The 14,963-nt window shown below is 51.7% G+C and overlaps 6 protein-coding genes across 6 annotated transcripts; 3 read left to right on the top strand and 3 right to left on the bottom strand.

The window, feature by feature from the left end:
* Nucleotides 1-1,216: 1,216 nt before the first annotated feature.
* MRS44_011860 (uncharacterized protein) lies at nt 1,217-1,849 on the bottom strand (the record flags this gene model as incomplete). Its single annotated transcript, XM_046281728.2, has 2 exons — nt 1,217-1,707; nt 1,789-1,849. 2 exons carry the CDS (start codon nt 1,847-1,849, stop codon nt 1,217-1,219), a joined length of 552 nt encoding a protein of 183 aa, XP_046124655.2.
* A 620-nt stretch (nt 1,850-2,469) lies between these two features.
* MRS44_011859 (uncharacterized protein) lies at nt 2,470-5,945 on the top strand (the record flags this gene model as incomplete). Its single annotated transcript, XM_065619895.1, has 4 exons — nt 2,470-2,572; nt 2,702-3,062; nt 4,172-4,637; nt 4,689-5,945. 4 exons carry the CDS (start codon nt 2,470-2,472, stop codon nt 5,943-5,945), a joined length of 2,187 nt encoding a protein of 728 aa, XP_065475967.1.
* Nucleotides 5,946-6,526: 581 nt separating this feature from the next.
* MRS44_011858 (uncharacterized protein) lies at nt 6,527-8,138 on the bottom strand (the record flags this gene model as incomplete). The annotated part of the gene is made up of 6 exons (XM_065619894.1): nt 6,527-6,979; nt 7,036-7,108; nt 7,163-7,445; nt 7,545-7,711; nt 7,785-7,972; nt 8,028-8,138. 6 exons carry the CDS (start codon nt 8,136-8,138, stop codon nt 6,527-6,529), a joined length of 1,275 nt encoding a protein of 424 aa, XP_065475966.1.
* Nucleotides 8,139-9,178: 1,040 nt separating this feature from the next.
* On the bottom strand, nt 9,179-10,347 carry MRS44_011857 (uncharacterized protein; the record flags this gene model as incomplete). The annotated part of the gene is made up of 3 exons (XM_046271785.2): nt 9,179-9,380; nt 9,447-9,622; nt 9,676-10,347. The coding sequence occupies 3 exons, from the start codon at nt 10,345-10,347 to the stop codon at nt 9,179-9,181; spliced, it is 1,050 nt and encodes a 349-aa protein (XP_046124659.2).
* A 353-nt stretch (nt 10,348-10,700) lies between these two features.
* On the top strand, nt 10,701-11,670 carry MRS44_011856 (uncharacterized protein; the record flags this gene model as incomplete). Its single annotated transcript, XM_065619893.1, has 3 exons — nt 10,701-10,859; nt 10,929-11,006; nt 11,056-11,670. 3 exons carry the CDS (start codon nt 10,701-10,703, stop codon nt 11,668-11,670), a joined length of 852 nt encoding a protein of 283 aa, XP_065475965.1.
* Nucleotides 11,671-12,387: 717 nt separating this feature from the next.
* Nucleotides 12,388-14,909, top strand: MRS44_011855 (uncharacterized protein; the record flags this gene model as incomplete). Its single annotated transcript, XM_065619892.1, has 9 exons — nt 12,388-12,871; nt 12,936-13,221; nt 13,272-13,373; nt 13,452-13,477; nt 13,543-13,643; nt 13,704-13,828; nt 13,885-14,096; nt 14,142-14,456; nt 14,518-14,909. The coding sequence occupies 9 exons, from the start codon at nt 12,388-12,390 to the stop codon at nt 14,907-14,909; spliced, it is 2,043 nt and encodes a 680-aa protein (XP_065475964.1).
* Between the last annotated feature and the right edge of the window lie 54 nt (nt 14,910-14,963).

Genomic DNA, 14,963 nt, shown 5'->3' with positions numbered 1-14,963 from the left:
GTGGATTGGTCCTGGGCTGAGCTAGAGCGGAAACATGCTCCACTTTACAAGAATGGTGGCGGTTTAGGATATTAACGTTTAGTGCGAACTAGGGCGGAAGGGATGGACGCTAACGATGGCCATAGCCAATTTGAAAGGGAGGGGAACCGTTAACGATGCGGAGCATAAGCATAAGGCGAGGTGGCGCTTAAGGCGCCAGACCTGGAGGTTATGTTTCGGTACTTGGGATTCTAGACCCACAGTGCCGCTGGCCAGACTAGCTTACACCAGCCTTCCATCCTTCCTGAAGAGCTTCCTCAGTATTCAAGCCGATCCACGCTGCTTCTGCGCGACGATGACTCGCGCCACCCCAAGCTCTAAAGGTTTGCTGCGCCATAATTTGCGGGCGCGGTTGTTAGCTCGAGGGGAGCTTCCAAAATCTTGCCTGTAGAAGGCCCTGTTTACTGATGGTAAGAACTCAATCCCCACCTCTCCATATCGCGCGCTCTTCCAACATACATGGGGCTCCGCATGTTGAGCCGCATTGAGCAGCACTTCTGGCATCTGAGTCCTTATGGCCTCTTGGCTCTGCCTCTTTCTGGGGCTTTCAGTCTCTTCCCCCGCGATGAGGAGCCCCGTGTTGCTCATGATTTTCGTACTTGCAAACCTGACATGACCAACAGTTTCCGTTCGAACTGGGCAGTATTTGATATGTTGTCCATTATTTCGTTTTAATTGCTGAGAATTCTTGGTGGTAGTCGTGGAATCCTTCTATGAAGGGTACAAAGTCCTAGATCGCAAAAACGGCACCTCCAATCCCAGAGATCGGGGGCCATGATTCGTAACTCGTGCCGCCCCATCACCCTTGGTCTCTTATTGGAGCAGCCCAAATACTATACGCAGACCATCAATGGCAAAAACCCTTAGATAGGCGCAACAACGTCGGGCTGTATGAAGGGTACGCTTTACGAAATCTCTTGAATAGATGGCCGAGGGATTGATCTGACTGTATAATTCCACGAATACGACCTGGGTTGGGAATAGGATCAAGACGGATGAGCCATTTGCTCGGATGTTGCTGGAAGAGGGTCAGTGGTTAGGAAGCTGTAACTGTGTTGCTAAACTTCGTTAGGCATTAATTACCCCGCTCTAGAGTAAATGATGGCATGACCACTCACCACCCTTTGCACAGCCACCACAATGAAGCTGACATTAGACCTGAGTCTGTTGCTGGAACCTAAAATGAAACGGTGTGCTGCGCTCTTTGTGTAACTCTTTCCAACTGGCCTTCAAAGTGCACATTCCACGAGACGACGCCCAACCCGGTAGCAGCAGCCGCTTTGCGAATAAGCCGCTTGACAGCTGCATGGATATGCTGCAGTTCGGCACCGTCCTCGGCATTAGGGTCATCTGGCTTAAGAGTACACTGTAGCGAAATAAGATTCCTTAGGAACTGCTTTTTGCCGCTAAAGTCCTTGGCGTGGGCTGTCGCTCCCAGTCGGCGAAGGCATGAATTCGGCGCAGCCAAATCGCCCTGCTCTTCGATGGCCTCCACCTCTTTCTTCCGGATATCCTTTGCTTTGGCTTGGAATACTTGCATGGCCTGCAGAATGTCGATTTCTGTTCGGTGGTGCTCAGCCCTCAAGCCTGCAATGTCTGGGTCTCTTACAACCTCAAAATATTCGCTGCGGAGACCCTTGGCAAACCCAGCTCGGAAGTAGTGGCAGACTGCGGACCAGGCTTAGAGTCTAGGTTCACATCGTAAATGGGCGAGAGATGCTCTCGTATCCTCCTCGACCTCGCTCCCACAAATCGGCAGTCGATGTAAAGGTGCATCGAAACCCTCCACTTCTATTCTGCGGACTGTCATCAGGGATAAGTGGTAGAGTCAGGATCACATCCTCTCCATCGATGAGATCGAGCTTAGCAACCCAATTTAGGACACTGTTACTTTGCTTCTTGATAAGGCTGTGACGTTTGCCGCGAAGATGTGGACATCATGCGTGCACGGGCTAGTTTGTAGGTATTACGTCGTAATGCTCGGAGTAATTATTGGAGTAGGAGCTTAGGACAGAGGACTTGTCCTGCTATATTTAGGACCTCTATTGGTGATGAGCCTTCCGAGGAGAGGGGAGTGTGCCCGCTTTATTAGGATATCTAATGTTAGACGCCACAGCTGATTCTCGTATGTGGAGGGTTGACCTTTGTTAGGTTTTACAAGGGATTTTGACTATGCGTTGAAGCTCTTGATTTCTAACTGAAATAAGTGGCTGAAGTTGGTCTGTTTTATCCTTCCTTGGATCCCTCGTATTTGCGAATTCATCCCCAATCCTCGCAAGACTGGCTCTTGTAATAACCTCACGCGTTGGAGTATTGCTTGATTATCCTTAATCTCTGTGTCGTCAACGGAAATCTGGTAAAAGTGATCTCAGCCGTTCTACAGGAAGAGCTGAGGAAATAACAAAATTCTCTTCCACTCGAAAGTCCCTCATGGCTTCGATAAAGTGGACTCGGCTTACTGGGAAGGCAAGCGGCAGCCTTGATGGAATCCATATCAAACCCAAGCTCAACCACTATCCTGCTTTGCGGGATGGTCGGTGAGGCCTACTGGGCTTCGTAACCTTCCACAAAGAATCGTTTTAGTCCGCAAAAAGAACCCTATTTAGCCTCTTATTTAAGTATGCTACGCGGTCATGACCGGCCTCCTTGGTTGACTCCATAGCTAAGCGCTCGGAAGGTCTTTGGTACTTCCTCGACCGACTTGGAGACACGTATCGCTGGAAATCCGAAAACGTGTCTACTGCAGAGGTTGCAGAAGTCCTGGGCCGTTTCCCAGGAGTCCTGGAGGCCACCGTGTACGGCGTTGAGTTGCCCAACCACGATGGCCGCGCTGGATGCGCTGCGGTGCGGTTCAGCCCCGAGTTTTCAGCCACCCCAGACTACGAAGCACTGGCAGAGCATTTGTCCAAAAGCCTCCCGAGCTACGCTGTGCCCGTCTTCTTGCGCGTCATGCGGACGGGCTCTTATACGGACAATCACAAGCAGAACAAGGTTCCTCTCAAGAAGGAAGGGGTGAACCCGAAGTTGGTTGGAACTGTTGTTCCGGGAGGTGATCAAGATGGCTTTCTGTGGCTTTTGAATAAGAGTAGAACATATGTTTCGTTTACCCAGGCGGACTGGGATAAGTTGGAAACATGTAGAGCACGGCTGTAGTTTAGGGCTGTACCTGTATCATTCACTGTTCACACTCGGCTCAGAATTTTCTAGACACCACATTGGGGGTGACCCAGTAAGATGCGGGCGTGTTACGTCTAATCCATGGCATCATTGCTACTGTTAATCTCGGGTTGCGTTTATATTCAAGATCGACTGGATTCTCAGGGCCAGAATTTGCTGCAGGATTACTTTAACATGCTGTGCCGACTGATCTGTCAACGTCTGCGGTGAATAGCCCAACTAGGAGCAATCTTCGCACAGGCTTTAACGATAGGAGTGTTGGGCGGTTCTAGGGGGCTAGCTGCCTACTGTAATCGGGTCGATCGTCTATGCCCGGTTTTGCCGCGAATGCCGTCCCCACTCGTCCGACTCCCACGTAACTGGGACTGCAAAGGCGGCACTTCCGTGGGCGGGAAATTTGTCAGAAACTCTGATTTCAACCAAGCCTGTGGCCACTGTACAAGCTCATCAGATGAGAATAGTGCACGGTAATGACGGTTGGTTTGTTGTCCCCCAAGATCGCTAGTACACTGTCTGAGGCGTTCTCTCCTGGTGGTGTCAATCCTGGTCCAATCTTGATTCATCCGGTGACATCTCGGCCAGGGCCCCAATATGAATAAATCCACCTCGTACGCTCTGAAAATCAGTGGTATTTTTCCAGAATCACCCAGCCAACTATGATGGACGGCTTCATAGACAAAGATTGCGACCGGTCTAACCCGATCAAGCACACCAGGAGTAGAAGAAGGGCAGCTCGGGCATGCATGCCATGTAGAGCCCGCAAGGTCAGGTGCGACGTCAGCGAGAAGTGGCCATGCGGAAATTGTACATGGGACCACAGGGATTGTGTTGTCCTCGGCCGCCGTACACGAAGGTTTGCGCTTCCGTCCTTAGCTGCTCGGTACGGGTCATGACTATAAACTATCTCCTTTACCGGCATGCAAGCGGTGAAAAGATCACAGCTAACGACAAGTAGGACGGTTAAATCTGAGCCTAAGCCCGTAAGCGAAGCCTGCGAACCTCTCGAGTCGCCGGCGAGAACGTCGGTATCCACCGCTCACTCCTCACCACAGCGGGAACTCTTCGATATTGAGCCCAGAATACAGCTCCAAGCGTTTATCAAGCCTCTCCCGACACAGATAGAACCAAGAGACGTTGCCTATCTCATCAGTATGGGAGCCTTGTCTTTGCCAGGGGTAGAATCCCAAAATGCCCTCCTTCGAGCCTACTTCGAGTTCACCTACCCTTACATGCCAATCCTGGACATCAGCGATTTCCTCGGCGCATTGACTGGTCAGAATGGAAGCTTAGGGCATGTTAGCTTGTTTCTTTTTCAGGCCATCTTATTCTCTGGGGCTGCCCATGTACAATTGGACTGCTTGAAAGCGGCTGGGTTTGCCACGCGTGAACAAGCGCGAGAGGAGCTCTTTCGGCGAGTTCGTGTAAGTTTTCTCTTGCCTGCGACGATGGATCGGCTGACTCTCATAAATTAGTTACTCTATGATCTTAATTACGAGTCGGACCCCTTTGTACTGGTCCAAGGACTCCTGCTAATGTCGCTCCGGTACGACGACCAAGACGATCATCGGAAGACTTGGCATTGGATCGACGTGGCTTTCTCCCAGGCCTTCATGTGCCAGCTTCATCGGGATTCAGAACACAGATTATTCAGCGTGAGGGCGAGGAAGCTGCGGCGACGAGTTTGGTGGTCGTGCTTCATTCGTGACCAACTCACGTCCGTCGAGATGAAACGTCTCCCCCGGATTAGAGACGGTGAGTACGACGTCCCGACGCTAGACGACGACGATTTCGAGTTTGAAGACGTACATCCTGAGTTTGCCACCTTATGGAGAGCAACGTGTCCTTATATTGGCGACGAGCCAAGACAAAAAGACATGGCAACGCTCTTCATCGCAAAAGCCAGCCTCTGCCATATCCTAGCTGAATATTCATTCATCTGCCACTCCATCAACTCGTACGCTACCACGGGGATACTCTCAGATCAGCTGATAAAATCCCACTCGAGCAACAACAACTCTGGCAATGACCGGCTTTCATCACTGAAGCATAAGCTTGAGGCATGGAACGAGGCCCTTCCAGACTGCTGCCGATATCGGCTCCGCAAGAAAATAAACGTCCCCGAAAATACTGGTATCGAATGGAACGCAATGGTCCTGCAGGTCATGTACCGCTCACTCGTTCTGTCTATCGAGCGAACCTCAACGTCTTCCTCCTTGTCACAGGAACAGCTCGACCAAGAGACAGCTAGGATCTACGTGCCAGTAGAGAACCACATGACATTTGAGGGTTTCTGCCAGGGTACACAGATCATGAAAACACTTGAGAATATCGACGAACCTACCAGCCTTGCGTGGGTTTCCCCTGAGTTGGTTATATCATCGTCCACAGATTGCGGTGCGCCCCAGTTCCCGAGTGCGAGCGGCTGGGAGGAACGACTTCAACGGAAAGAGCATGTTCCCGGGCAAGAACCTTTTTTTAGTTTCACCGAGAAATATTACGAAATCGAGACAACAGAAAATGAAGACAGGCAGGACCCGTCGCTGACAAGTGAGTCCCTCAACGGCACATCACCTTCGGAAGTGTCAACGATAGCCGATTTTGGGTTTGAGGCGTTAGGTTACGGTGGCATTGCAGAAGCCATGTTTTTTGATAGGAACTTTCAATTCTGCTCTGATGAGCTTGATGGGCTTTTTGCATCTGACGGGGAAGCCTTGGTGGTTAAGCAGTGAGAGAACATGGCAGCGACAGTGTTACCGACTTTTCATCACGAAATATATCGAAAGAGGCTCTTCTAACTTCGTGACTTGGTGTGAAGCAAAACTACGAACGTTTCAAAGTGGTTGGAACGGGGTACTATTAGTTGGGAGATGTCGAGTGTTAGTAACCAGCAAACGCTCAAAAAGAACATCAAGACGTATAGGTTTCTAAAATATATCGATAGGTGCAAAACTCTGGCAAATTGGAATCGTATCAAAGTGCCAATGGTGCGTGGCAAAAGGGATAATGGGGTCCTAGAGGAAGGAGAAGTGGCCTCTCCAGACAGTTTTCATGCTGAATAATGTTCTCAATGTGTTCTTTGTGATAGTTGAAGCCCGGCACTCGATGGGATAACTGAGCCAGAAGATCGTGGCAAGGTTTTGGCAAAAGGCAGAAAGCCAGGATAGTCATGACAAGTGAATGAGGCAAAGAGGTTTCGACGTGTCTCACACGCACATGCGCCCAACGTCAATCTGAAACAATAACAAAATGACCATTTGTTTTATAACAAGTCCAGCTTTGGTGAGGGGCCTCGTGTTTTGTAGTCACCCCCTTACAACTTGGCCGCGGCTACCTTTTCAGCCGAGCTGCCTGTCTGAGACGCCTGCCACCTTTCAAACGCCTGAGTGGCCTCCCCAACAGCATCGAACGCCAGCAAAGAACGCAGATATTCCAAATCAGCAAAATGAGTCCTCACGCCGGTAAGGCTTCTAACCCCTCTGGAAAGGCTAGCATCTCTTTCTTGTTGAAGTGGCCCGTCTGGGAGATGATATGAGACGCGGTTTGAGTTTGCTCCCTGAACGTTGGTGGTGGTCCTCGTCTTACGGAGAGACTCATAAAGTTTTAGGATTTCTGGGATATGGTTCTTCTCGTCATGGAGCCGTGACTTGTCCAAGAGACCGAGAAGCTTGCCCAAGACAGCTCCATCTTCCACAGCCATCGCTGCACCCTGGGCTTGATAAGGTAAAGTTGGGTGGCACGCATCTCCGAGTAGCGCAACGGAACCCTATTAGCAGAGTAAGTGCGGGTCCTGTCAGACATTCACTGGCGCGAAGATTTCACCTTGGTCCAGGTCACAAGCTCTTCATGGTGGCAAAGTTTCCATTTCAGCACGGTCGAGATGCAAGATATCATCCTAGTCAGTCTATCAAGTGTTAAACGAGTCTCGGCTTTGAAAGGCATTGCTCACTTCTGATCCCAGCCCTCAAAACAGGCCCTCATCTCATCGATATCGCCGGGGGCTTGCCGAACATCTTTGTCTAGGTTGTCAGGTCGTAGGAGCACCAGATTGAACACCTCACCCCCTGCCAGTGGGTAGAAGACGCAGTGTCTGTCAGGACCCATCCAGCACTTGGCAGACTTCTCTTGTATGAGTTCATTGATGAAAGGATCGTCAAGTGCTAGCAGCTGCTCACGGCTGATGGTAGCCCGATAGGCAAGATCGCCTGATTCGGTTGGCGGAGATGCTCGACCTAGTAATTGGTTTCGAGAATTAGACCAGAGACCTTAGAGAAAGTTAGCACCTCTTTGGAGAGGGTCATCCGGTGACCCAAGTTAGCATCTGAACCCACCGTCAGCGCCGACAATCACGTCCGCCTCGAACGTTTCCCCTCGCTTGGTTCGAATTTTTGTGTTGTTGAAATCAATGGTGTCAACTTCGGAATCGAGCTTGATCTCCACTCCAGCCTCCCTTGCTGCGTTGACCAAGACATCGTGATAGTCAGGGCGACCGATGACTCTTGTGCCAAGTACCTAGTCAGCCAACACCGTCCACTTTCGCTATGTGGTCGTTGTGGGCAGGGCTGACTCACGTCCAGATGTCCCCAAACTTGTCCAAGATGGTGTTTGCTCCATCAATGCTGAAGAGCATTTGTCCATTTTCGTATCGCAGGTAATCGATGGAATCGAGAAGCACGCTCTTTGCCCTGAGCTTTTCTAGAATCCGGAGATGTCTGGCAACCCTTGCGGCGTTGGGTGGAATCTGGATGCCAGCTCCGACCTGTCATTTCGTGCCAAGTCAACAGCTGTCAATCTGACGGATTCAGCGGACTCACAGGAGCTAAAGCAGCAGTGCGCTCAAGAACAGTGACAGACAGGCCCTCCCGCCGACAGGCAATGGCGCAAACCAGCCCTCCAATACCCGCCCCAATAATGATGACCTTCATGGCTGCCTTTCGCGCTGGATGATCCGTCAGTCGATGATTTTGCCGCAAGGGGGTCAGAGGTGCGACAGTGTGAATATCAAGCTCGTGGCGACGTCTTACTAGCCTGGCCGATCTCACTGATGCCATGATGGCTCTCAAATATGCAGGTACTCTCTTCGAGTTTTCTTGAGCGTCACAATACTAGTTAGTGACCGGCAAACGCCGGCGATGAGCGGAAATGCCGTCGCCTCTTCGCGCCAAACCAGCGGCAAAACCGGCTCCCAATAGAGGCGTAAAATGGGGTTACGATGGACTTTCTACGCCTCTGAATTTCAGGGAACACTTGCATGCGGATAAACTAGAACTAAAACGTCATGGGAATCATGACAGAGTTGAGTTCATTGCTTTTTCCTTCAGACGTTAATTTCTTCTTTTTTTATCCAAACTACCCTTTCTTGAACGATGAACAACAATGGTGCTCTGTAACATATAGTTGAAGATATTTACTACGTATTTGTGTGAAAATATGTTGGCATATAACAAAGTGATGGGAAACTTTTAATCCTGAAGTTACTATTTAAGAGAACTTCCTGATCACCCTTGGCCTCCGCAGAAGAGTTTTTCACTTGCAGCTTTCAGTCAAGCTCTTCTAATTTGATGACGTCCTGGGCGGTCTAATCGACAACTATATCCTATCTCCTAGAGCGTCTCTAGATATCAGTCTTAAACCCCGCCCTATATTCAGCTGCACCGAAGAAACCATGTCAACATTCTCCTGCCGGGACCATACAAGAGCTAGAAAGCCATTCTTTTAAGTCTTCCAACATGCAACTCCCTACCACACTCCCCGTGACTAGCATCGCTAACCTCTCAAATGTGGCCGCACTGTTCAGCTGTCATCAGAAAGAGGTTTTCAAGTGGGACGGGCAACACAGCACTTGGATGATAAGATCTCAACTGGCGACGACTTTTATTCACTGGCGGGAGCCTAATAAAGACTTTCTTCCCCAAACTCTGCAGGAGACTGGGCTTTCAGCACAAAGCAGGCGCTCTCACTCCGCTCATGCGGCCACTGGCGCTGGCGGAGGAGGCCCAGCTTCCTTGTTCGCATCGTCAGGATTCCCGGTCACGAAGCCAAGCGGAAGATTTGGACCCCAAATGTACAGCGAGTCGGGGGCCTCGGGAGACCGTGTGTAGGGTGTGTCTTTGTTAACTACGTCACCATCTGAATAGTGCTCAAGGATGTTGCCAGAAGTGTCGAACCTTTTAAAAGACGAGTTGTCGGCGCAGGGTCCAGCCAAGGTACAGGGAACAGCGTATCGCACTCACCAGTAGTCAAAGATCTGGCTTCCCAGAACATGCCTGCCAATGCCCCAGCAGTTGGTGTAGCCTTTCTCAGACAACCACTTGTGACCAAGGGCCTGAGTGTCCATGTCATTGACCTCAAAGCTAGAGTGGTGGACAAAAGCTGGCTTTCCTGTAGGATTAGAGCCCAGAAAGAAGCTCTGTACCGCAGTCAGCAAGGAATTCTTGATCAGTAGCGGGAGAAGACACTTACATGATGATCGGTGTAGGTTGCGCCTAGGTCGATATGCATGAAGCAGGTTGCATCCTCACCCGTCTTTGGATCAAACACGGCGTCGGTGGGTACAACACTGATCAAGCTCGTGTACCAGTCAAAGGTTTTCTGAAAGACGGTCTGGGGAACAATGTAGCCGTAGTGCCCAAGCTTGTGGACAGGGCTCGGGCCGACATTGAATCTACGAAAGGCCCCCTGCCTGGGTTTCTCGAGTGCCAAATTGAGAACCGGGGGCTCACCTCCAACAATCCGATCCGTCTCTTCGACGGCGGGGTCACTTCTGAGCTGCTGGCCGTAGACAAAGCTGATGCGGTAGCCGTTCGGATCAGTGATGCTCACAATCTTGCCGCCTCCGGGACCTTCGTCATCCTTGATCCCGGACGCGTCAGGGTGGGCTGCCGCAGCTTGGAGGTCCTTCTCTGAGTGAACGACCCATGCGCCTCCGATAAAGGCGCGGCGAGAGCCAGGAGCTTGCTCAGCGATGTAGATGTACGGGTCGGCCCCGAATCCAGCAAAATAGACGCGTGAACCCACTCTTTTGACCTCGGAGAGGCCAAAGTCCTTTAGGAACTGAACGGCTTTGTCCAACTGCGGGTGCTGGTAGTGCACATGGGCAAGGCGAACGACCTTGATCTTTGGTGAAGAGGACATGTTGAGCAGAGACGTTGAGTTGCCAGAAGAAATGACAATCAACTCAAGTACCTAGGCAATTGGTGATGCTGAGAGTGACATTCGTTATCTTGCATCAAAATCCCATTTCTCATCGACTACATTTAACGAAGCTGTTCAACAGATTTATCTCGGAAACTCCGGACATCTCTGAAGCATCCGGCCGTCGCCCGGCATTGCCGCTTGCACCGACTTTTGAGTGCCGGGGTGCGGGGAGCAGTCGGCAGTTGGCATATGTAGGCTATTAGGGATGCCTTTGTACCTGCTCGGCCAGGGCTTGTCTTTGACCTTGACCCCAATTCAACGCAGTCCTTTCTACGGTTATTTCCATCATCATGAGCTTCAGTCACCTTGTTCGCTTCGAGGAGAACGGTCAGCCCCACTACGGTGACCTCATCAAGTCCGAGGACAGCCAAGGTCACACAGTGTCGCTGTTGGCGGGTGATCCTTGGAGCGGTTTCACTCAGACCGGACAGACAAAGAATGTTTCCAAGGTCCGAACCCGCTGACCGGTGTGATTAATGATCCAAGTTGAGTGCACATTGCTAACCGCTTCATACTAGTTACTCTGTCCACTCGAGAGCACCCCACAAATCATCTGCGTTGGGTTGAATTACCAGCAGCACGCATCCGAGGCAAACGTGAGTAAGAAAGAAAAGAAGCATAGAACCGAGTAAAACACGCATCAAGATTTCTGATCAGCGAATCACGACGCAACAGTTGAAAGTTCCAACCTACCCCGTCATCTTCACCAAGCCGAGCGACGCTCTGGCTGGACCCTATGACCCTGTTCATGTGCACCCCGACGCCCAAGTTCAGCTAGACTATGAGGGAGAGCTCTGTGTCATAATCGGGCGCGACGTGAAGAATATCTCGGAGAAGGACGCGCTCGACTGTGTCTTGGGCTACACCGCTGGGAATGACGTCTCGGCGAGGAACTTCCAGCTTCCGACTGCCTCTGGAGGACAATACTGTTATGCCAAGTCTTTTGACGGATTTGCGCCCATTGGCCCTGCCATCTGGTCTCCGAGCGTGGTGCCTGACCCGCAGAGCCTACATTACAAGACCAAGGTCAATGGGGAGGTTGTCCAGCAGACGTCGACGGGCGACATGATCTGGTCGGTGCGCCAGCTCATCGCGCACCTTGCTAGGGGAACGACCCTTCGCCGGGGAACCGTCATCATGACTGGCACGCCTTCTGGCGTTGGATTTTTCCGAAACTCGTTTCTCAAGGATGGAGACATTGTCGAGATCGAGGTGGACGGACTGGGAAAAGTATCCAATCGCATGCACTTTGATTCTTGAGTAGGCAGCCCAAAGACAGCTTTACTCGCAAGAGTGTGATGGGTCAGGATGAGAGAGTGTAGAGGGTACATCAGTTGAGCGCTCTGCAATAAGAAAAGCAGCTTCAAAATGTCTTGAACTGTCACCATGCATTAAAACCACGCCCGTGAGCACAAACTTGTGCCTTTGTGTACAGCATATCGTGGAAGGCAAAGCAAAAACATCAGATAAATCTGGGCCGCTGACTTGCACAAGATTGGTTGGTATTGAAGCGGTGTTTAACTACCTACATAATCAGGATTGCTAGAGCAACATTGAAAGCGATTGACTGATCTTTAAGCATACCTCGGCTGTGTATCTTGCCGGCTCTCGATGCCGTCCTTTGAACAGTCACACAAATCTCTACTTGACTTTACTTGGCAGTCGCTGGTCCTCATTCGTCACAAAGTTGGCCTAGCGGGGACGGTCAAACGCGGCGCTGTCGTGATCGCCGTGCGTGGAAAACTTCAGGCTAGCCGTTGCGACGGTGGCTCGGTAAACCATCTCCCGCTCAGAGATATGTCGGTTGATGGATGGCTTGGCGGGATCCTTCCTTGATAATTATTGACGCTCGGCATATTTCCGGTCGTCTTTGCAAAGCAAGCTTCCTTGGCTACGTAACCTCGTCCGCACTGCCTGTCAGCAAGCAAAGATCCAACAAGCCACCTTGCTTGATCGATTTGTTAGCATTCTCTCGAAATGACAATGATGCCCGAAACAATCTCCCCTCGAGCCCAAGACGTAGCTGCTGGCGTGTGGAGGCACCCGTTCCCTGGCGCCACGAGGCTCGACGCCTTTCGACGATACGTCAACAGAGCTTACAGGGTCAGCCTGCAGTCCTACCAAGACGTTCACAAATGGTCTGTGGAGAATCTCGAGGATTTTGCAAAAGCAGTGTGGGTTTTCTGTGGTGTTGTTTATAGTCACCCCCCGGACAAGGTGGCCAACGGCATAAACAATGTGTGGCCTCGACCTGAGTGGTTCCCCGGGGCACGAATCAACTTCGCAGAGAACATTTTCGCTGTGGGGTTGAATACTCATCCCGACAGCGTCGCTGTGTCTGCTTGCCGTGAGGCTGGGACGCATTGGCGGCATCTGACCTGGCGGCAGCTGCATAGCCAGGTGGCCCTGTACACGGCCGCCTTGAGGGCAGCCGGGGTAGGAAGAGGCGACCGCGTTGCTGGTGAGTAACTCCCAGGTGTGCTACTGTATGAGGCACACTGACCAGAGACTGGGGCGTTATGCAGGCGTCCTGTCCAACTCTGTCGAGGCCGTCGTCGTCCTTCTCGCCTCGGGCGCGGTTGGGGCCATATTCTCCTCCATGGCGCCGGATATGGGAGCTGCAGGTATTGTCAGCAGATACGCCCAGATTCAACCAAAGATTATTTTCGTCGATACAGAGGTGCTATACGCCGGGAAACGGCGCATTTTGCATGAGAAGCTCACCACGGCCCTCGCGCACTTGCGAAAGCGTGTTCCTGAGCTGGGAAAGGTTGTCGTCATTACGGGCTCGCTTCTACCTGATCCTGGCTGGTGAGCCTTCCTCTAACTCTTGAAAACCCCGTATTGAACGAGACTGACAGTATGGTCGACAGCATCACACTTAACCAGTTTCTCGACGTGCAGCCGTCTCCGCTGCGGTACGAGCAAGTGCCATTTGATCATCCCATTTACATCTTGTATTCGTGAGTTGCCCCGAGAAGAAAAAGGGGGGAGGATAAAGAGACCACTCCAGGGGTGTCTCCTTTCTGACCATTTCATAGGTCTGGCACCACGGGAGTCCCGAAATGTTCGTGTCATCAGGCAGCTTTCTCCTAAGTCATCTGCATTACCAGCTGACCGAGACTATTCTAGGCATCTGTCACTCGGGCGGCGGTGCTCTCCTTCAACAAAAGAAAGAGCTCATTCTCACCAACGACATGAACAGCGAGTCGACATACTACCAGTACACGACGGTGAGTATACTCTTCGAGTCCAAAGGTGACCGACACCAAGAAAGCTGACTCCCTTTCCAGACAGGCTGGATGATGTGGAACTACTTGATAGGTTCTCTAAGCGTTGGCTCCCGTATCGTTCTTTACGATGGAAGCCCGCTGTATCCAAACGCGGCATTTCAGATCCATCTCTTGGAGGAGCAAGGGTGAGTTTGCACCTTGCTGCCAACTTTAACTCACCGTGCTGATGTATGGAAATCAGGGTGACTCATTGGGGAACCAGTCCCAAGCTTCTGAACGCCCTGAAACAGTCCGGCTTCAAGAGGACCGAGGCCCTCCAGAACCTCCGCCTCGTCGTTTCCTCCGGGTCTCCTTTATCGGCAGAAACGTCCCGTTGGTTCAGAGACACGATGCCCAGTTACGTGGGGCTATTCAGCGGCTCCGGTGGAACAGACCTTGTCGGCGGAAGCAGGTGTGCCCCTAGTCCGATATGTCGGAGAAACTAACACCATCCCATAGTTCTCAGTGGCAATTTCTTATCGACCATCCACGACGGAGAGCTCGCTTCGCCTCAGCTGGGCATGGACGTCCAAGTGTGGGACTATCAAGGCTGCAATGTTGACGAGGCTGGAGACAAGGGCGACTTGGTCATCACAACCCCTTTCTTCAGCATGCCCGTCTGCTTCTGGGGAGACAGAGACAGCGAAAAGTACCGCAAGGCCTATTTTGACAGGTTCCCGGGCGTGTGGTGCCATGGTGACTTTGTGCAGAGAAACCCTACCACTAGCGGCTACGCCATTCTTGGCCGCAGCGACGGCGTTCTCAACCCTGGAGGTTTGGCTTCCCCTTCCACCCCCCAGGAATCCGTCATCGCGTACTGATGTTTGTAACAAAGGCATACGCTTCGGCACGGCCGAGATCTACGCCGTGGTAGATCATTTCTCCCAGGTCCAAGACTGCATCGCAGTTGGACAGCGACGCCCTGGCGAAAGCGACGAGCAGGTCTTGCTGTTCCTCAAGACCAGTGCCTCTGATTTCAACCAGGTCCGTGGCCAGATTCAAGAGGCAATCAGAGAGCAACTCTCCCCTAGGCACGTCCCCGCACATATCCTTCACGTCAATGATATTCCCTGCACATCCAATGGCAAGGTCATCGAGATGGTGGTCAAGGCCATTGTGTGCAAGTCCAGGGTGGCCAATATTGACTCGGTGGCGAACCCTGAATGTCTCGCAGAGTACAGGAAGTTTGTAGACCTTCCGTCGTCTTCAGGAGAGGCCAAGCTGTAAGTGTTTAGGCACAGTGCTAGTGGCTCTGAAGCAGGCGCATGGCACTGCAGAGCG

The sequence above is a fragment of the Fusarium solani genome, assembly GCF_023522795.1.
Source record: "Fusarium solani strain SB1 chromosome Unknown bctg00000007, whole genome shotgun sequence".
Classification (NCBI taxonomy): Eukaryota; Fungi; Ascomycota; class Sordariomycetes; order Hypocreales; family Nectriaceae; genus Fusarium; species Fusarium solani.
This window is presented reverse-complemented; position numbering and strand designations above follow the sequence as displayed.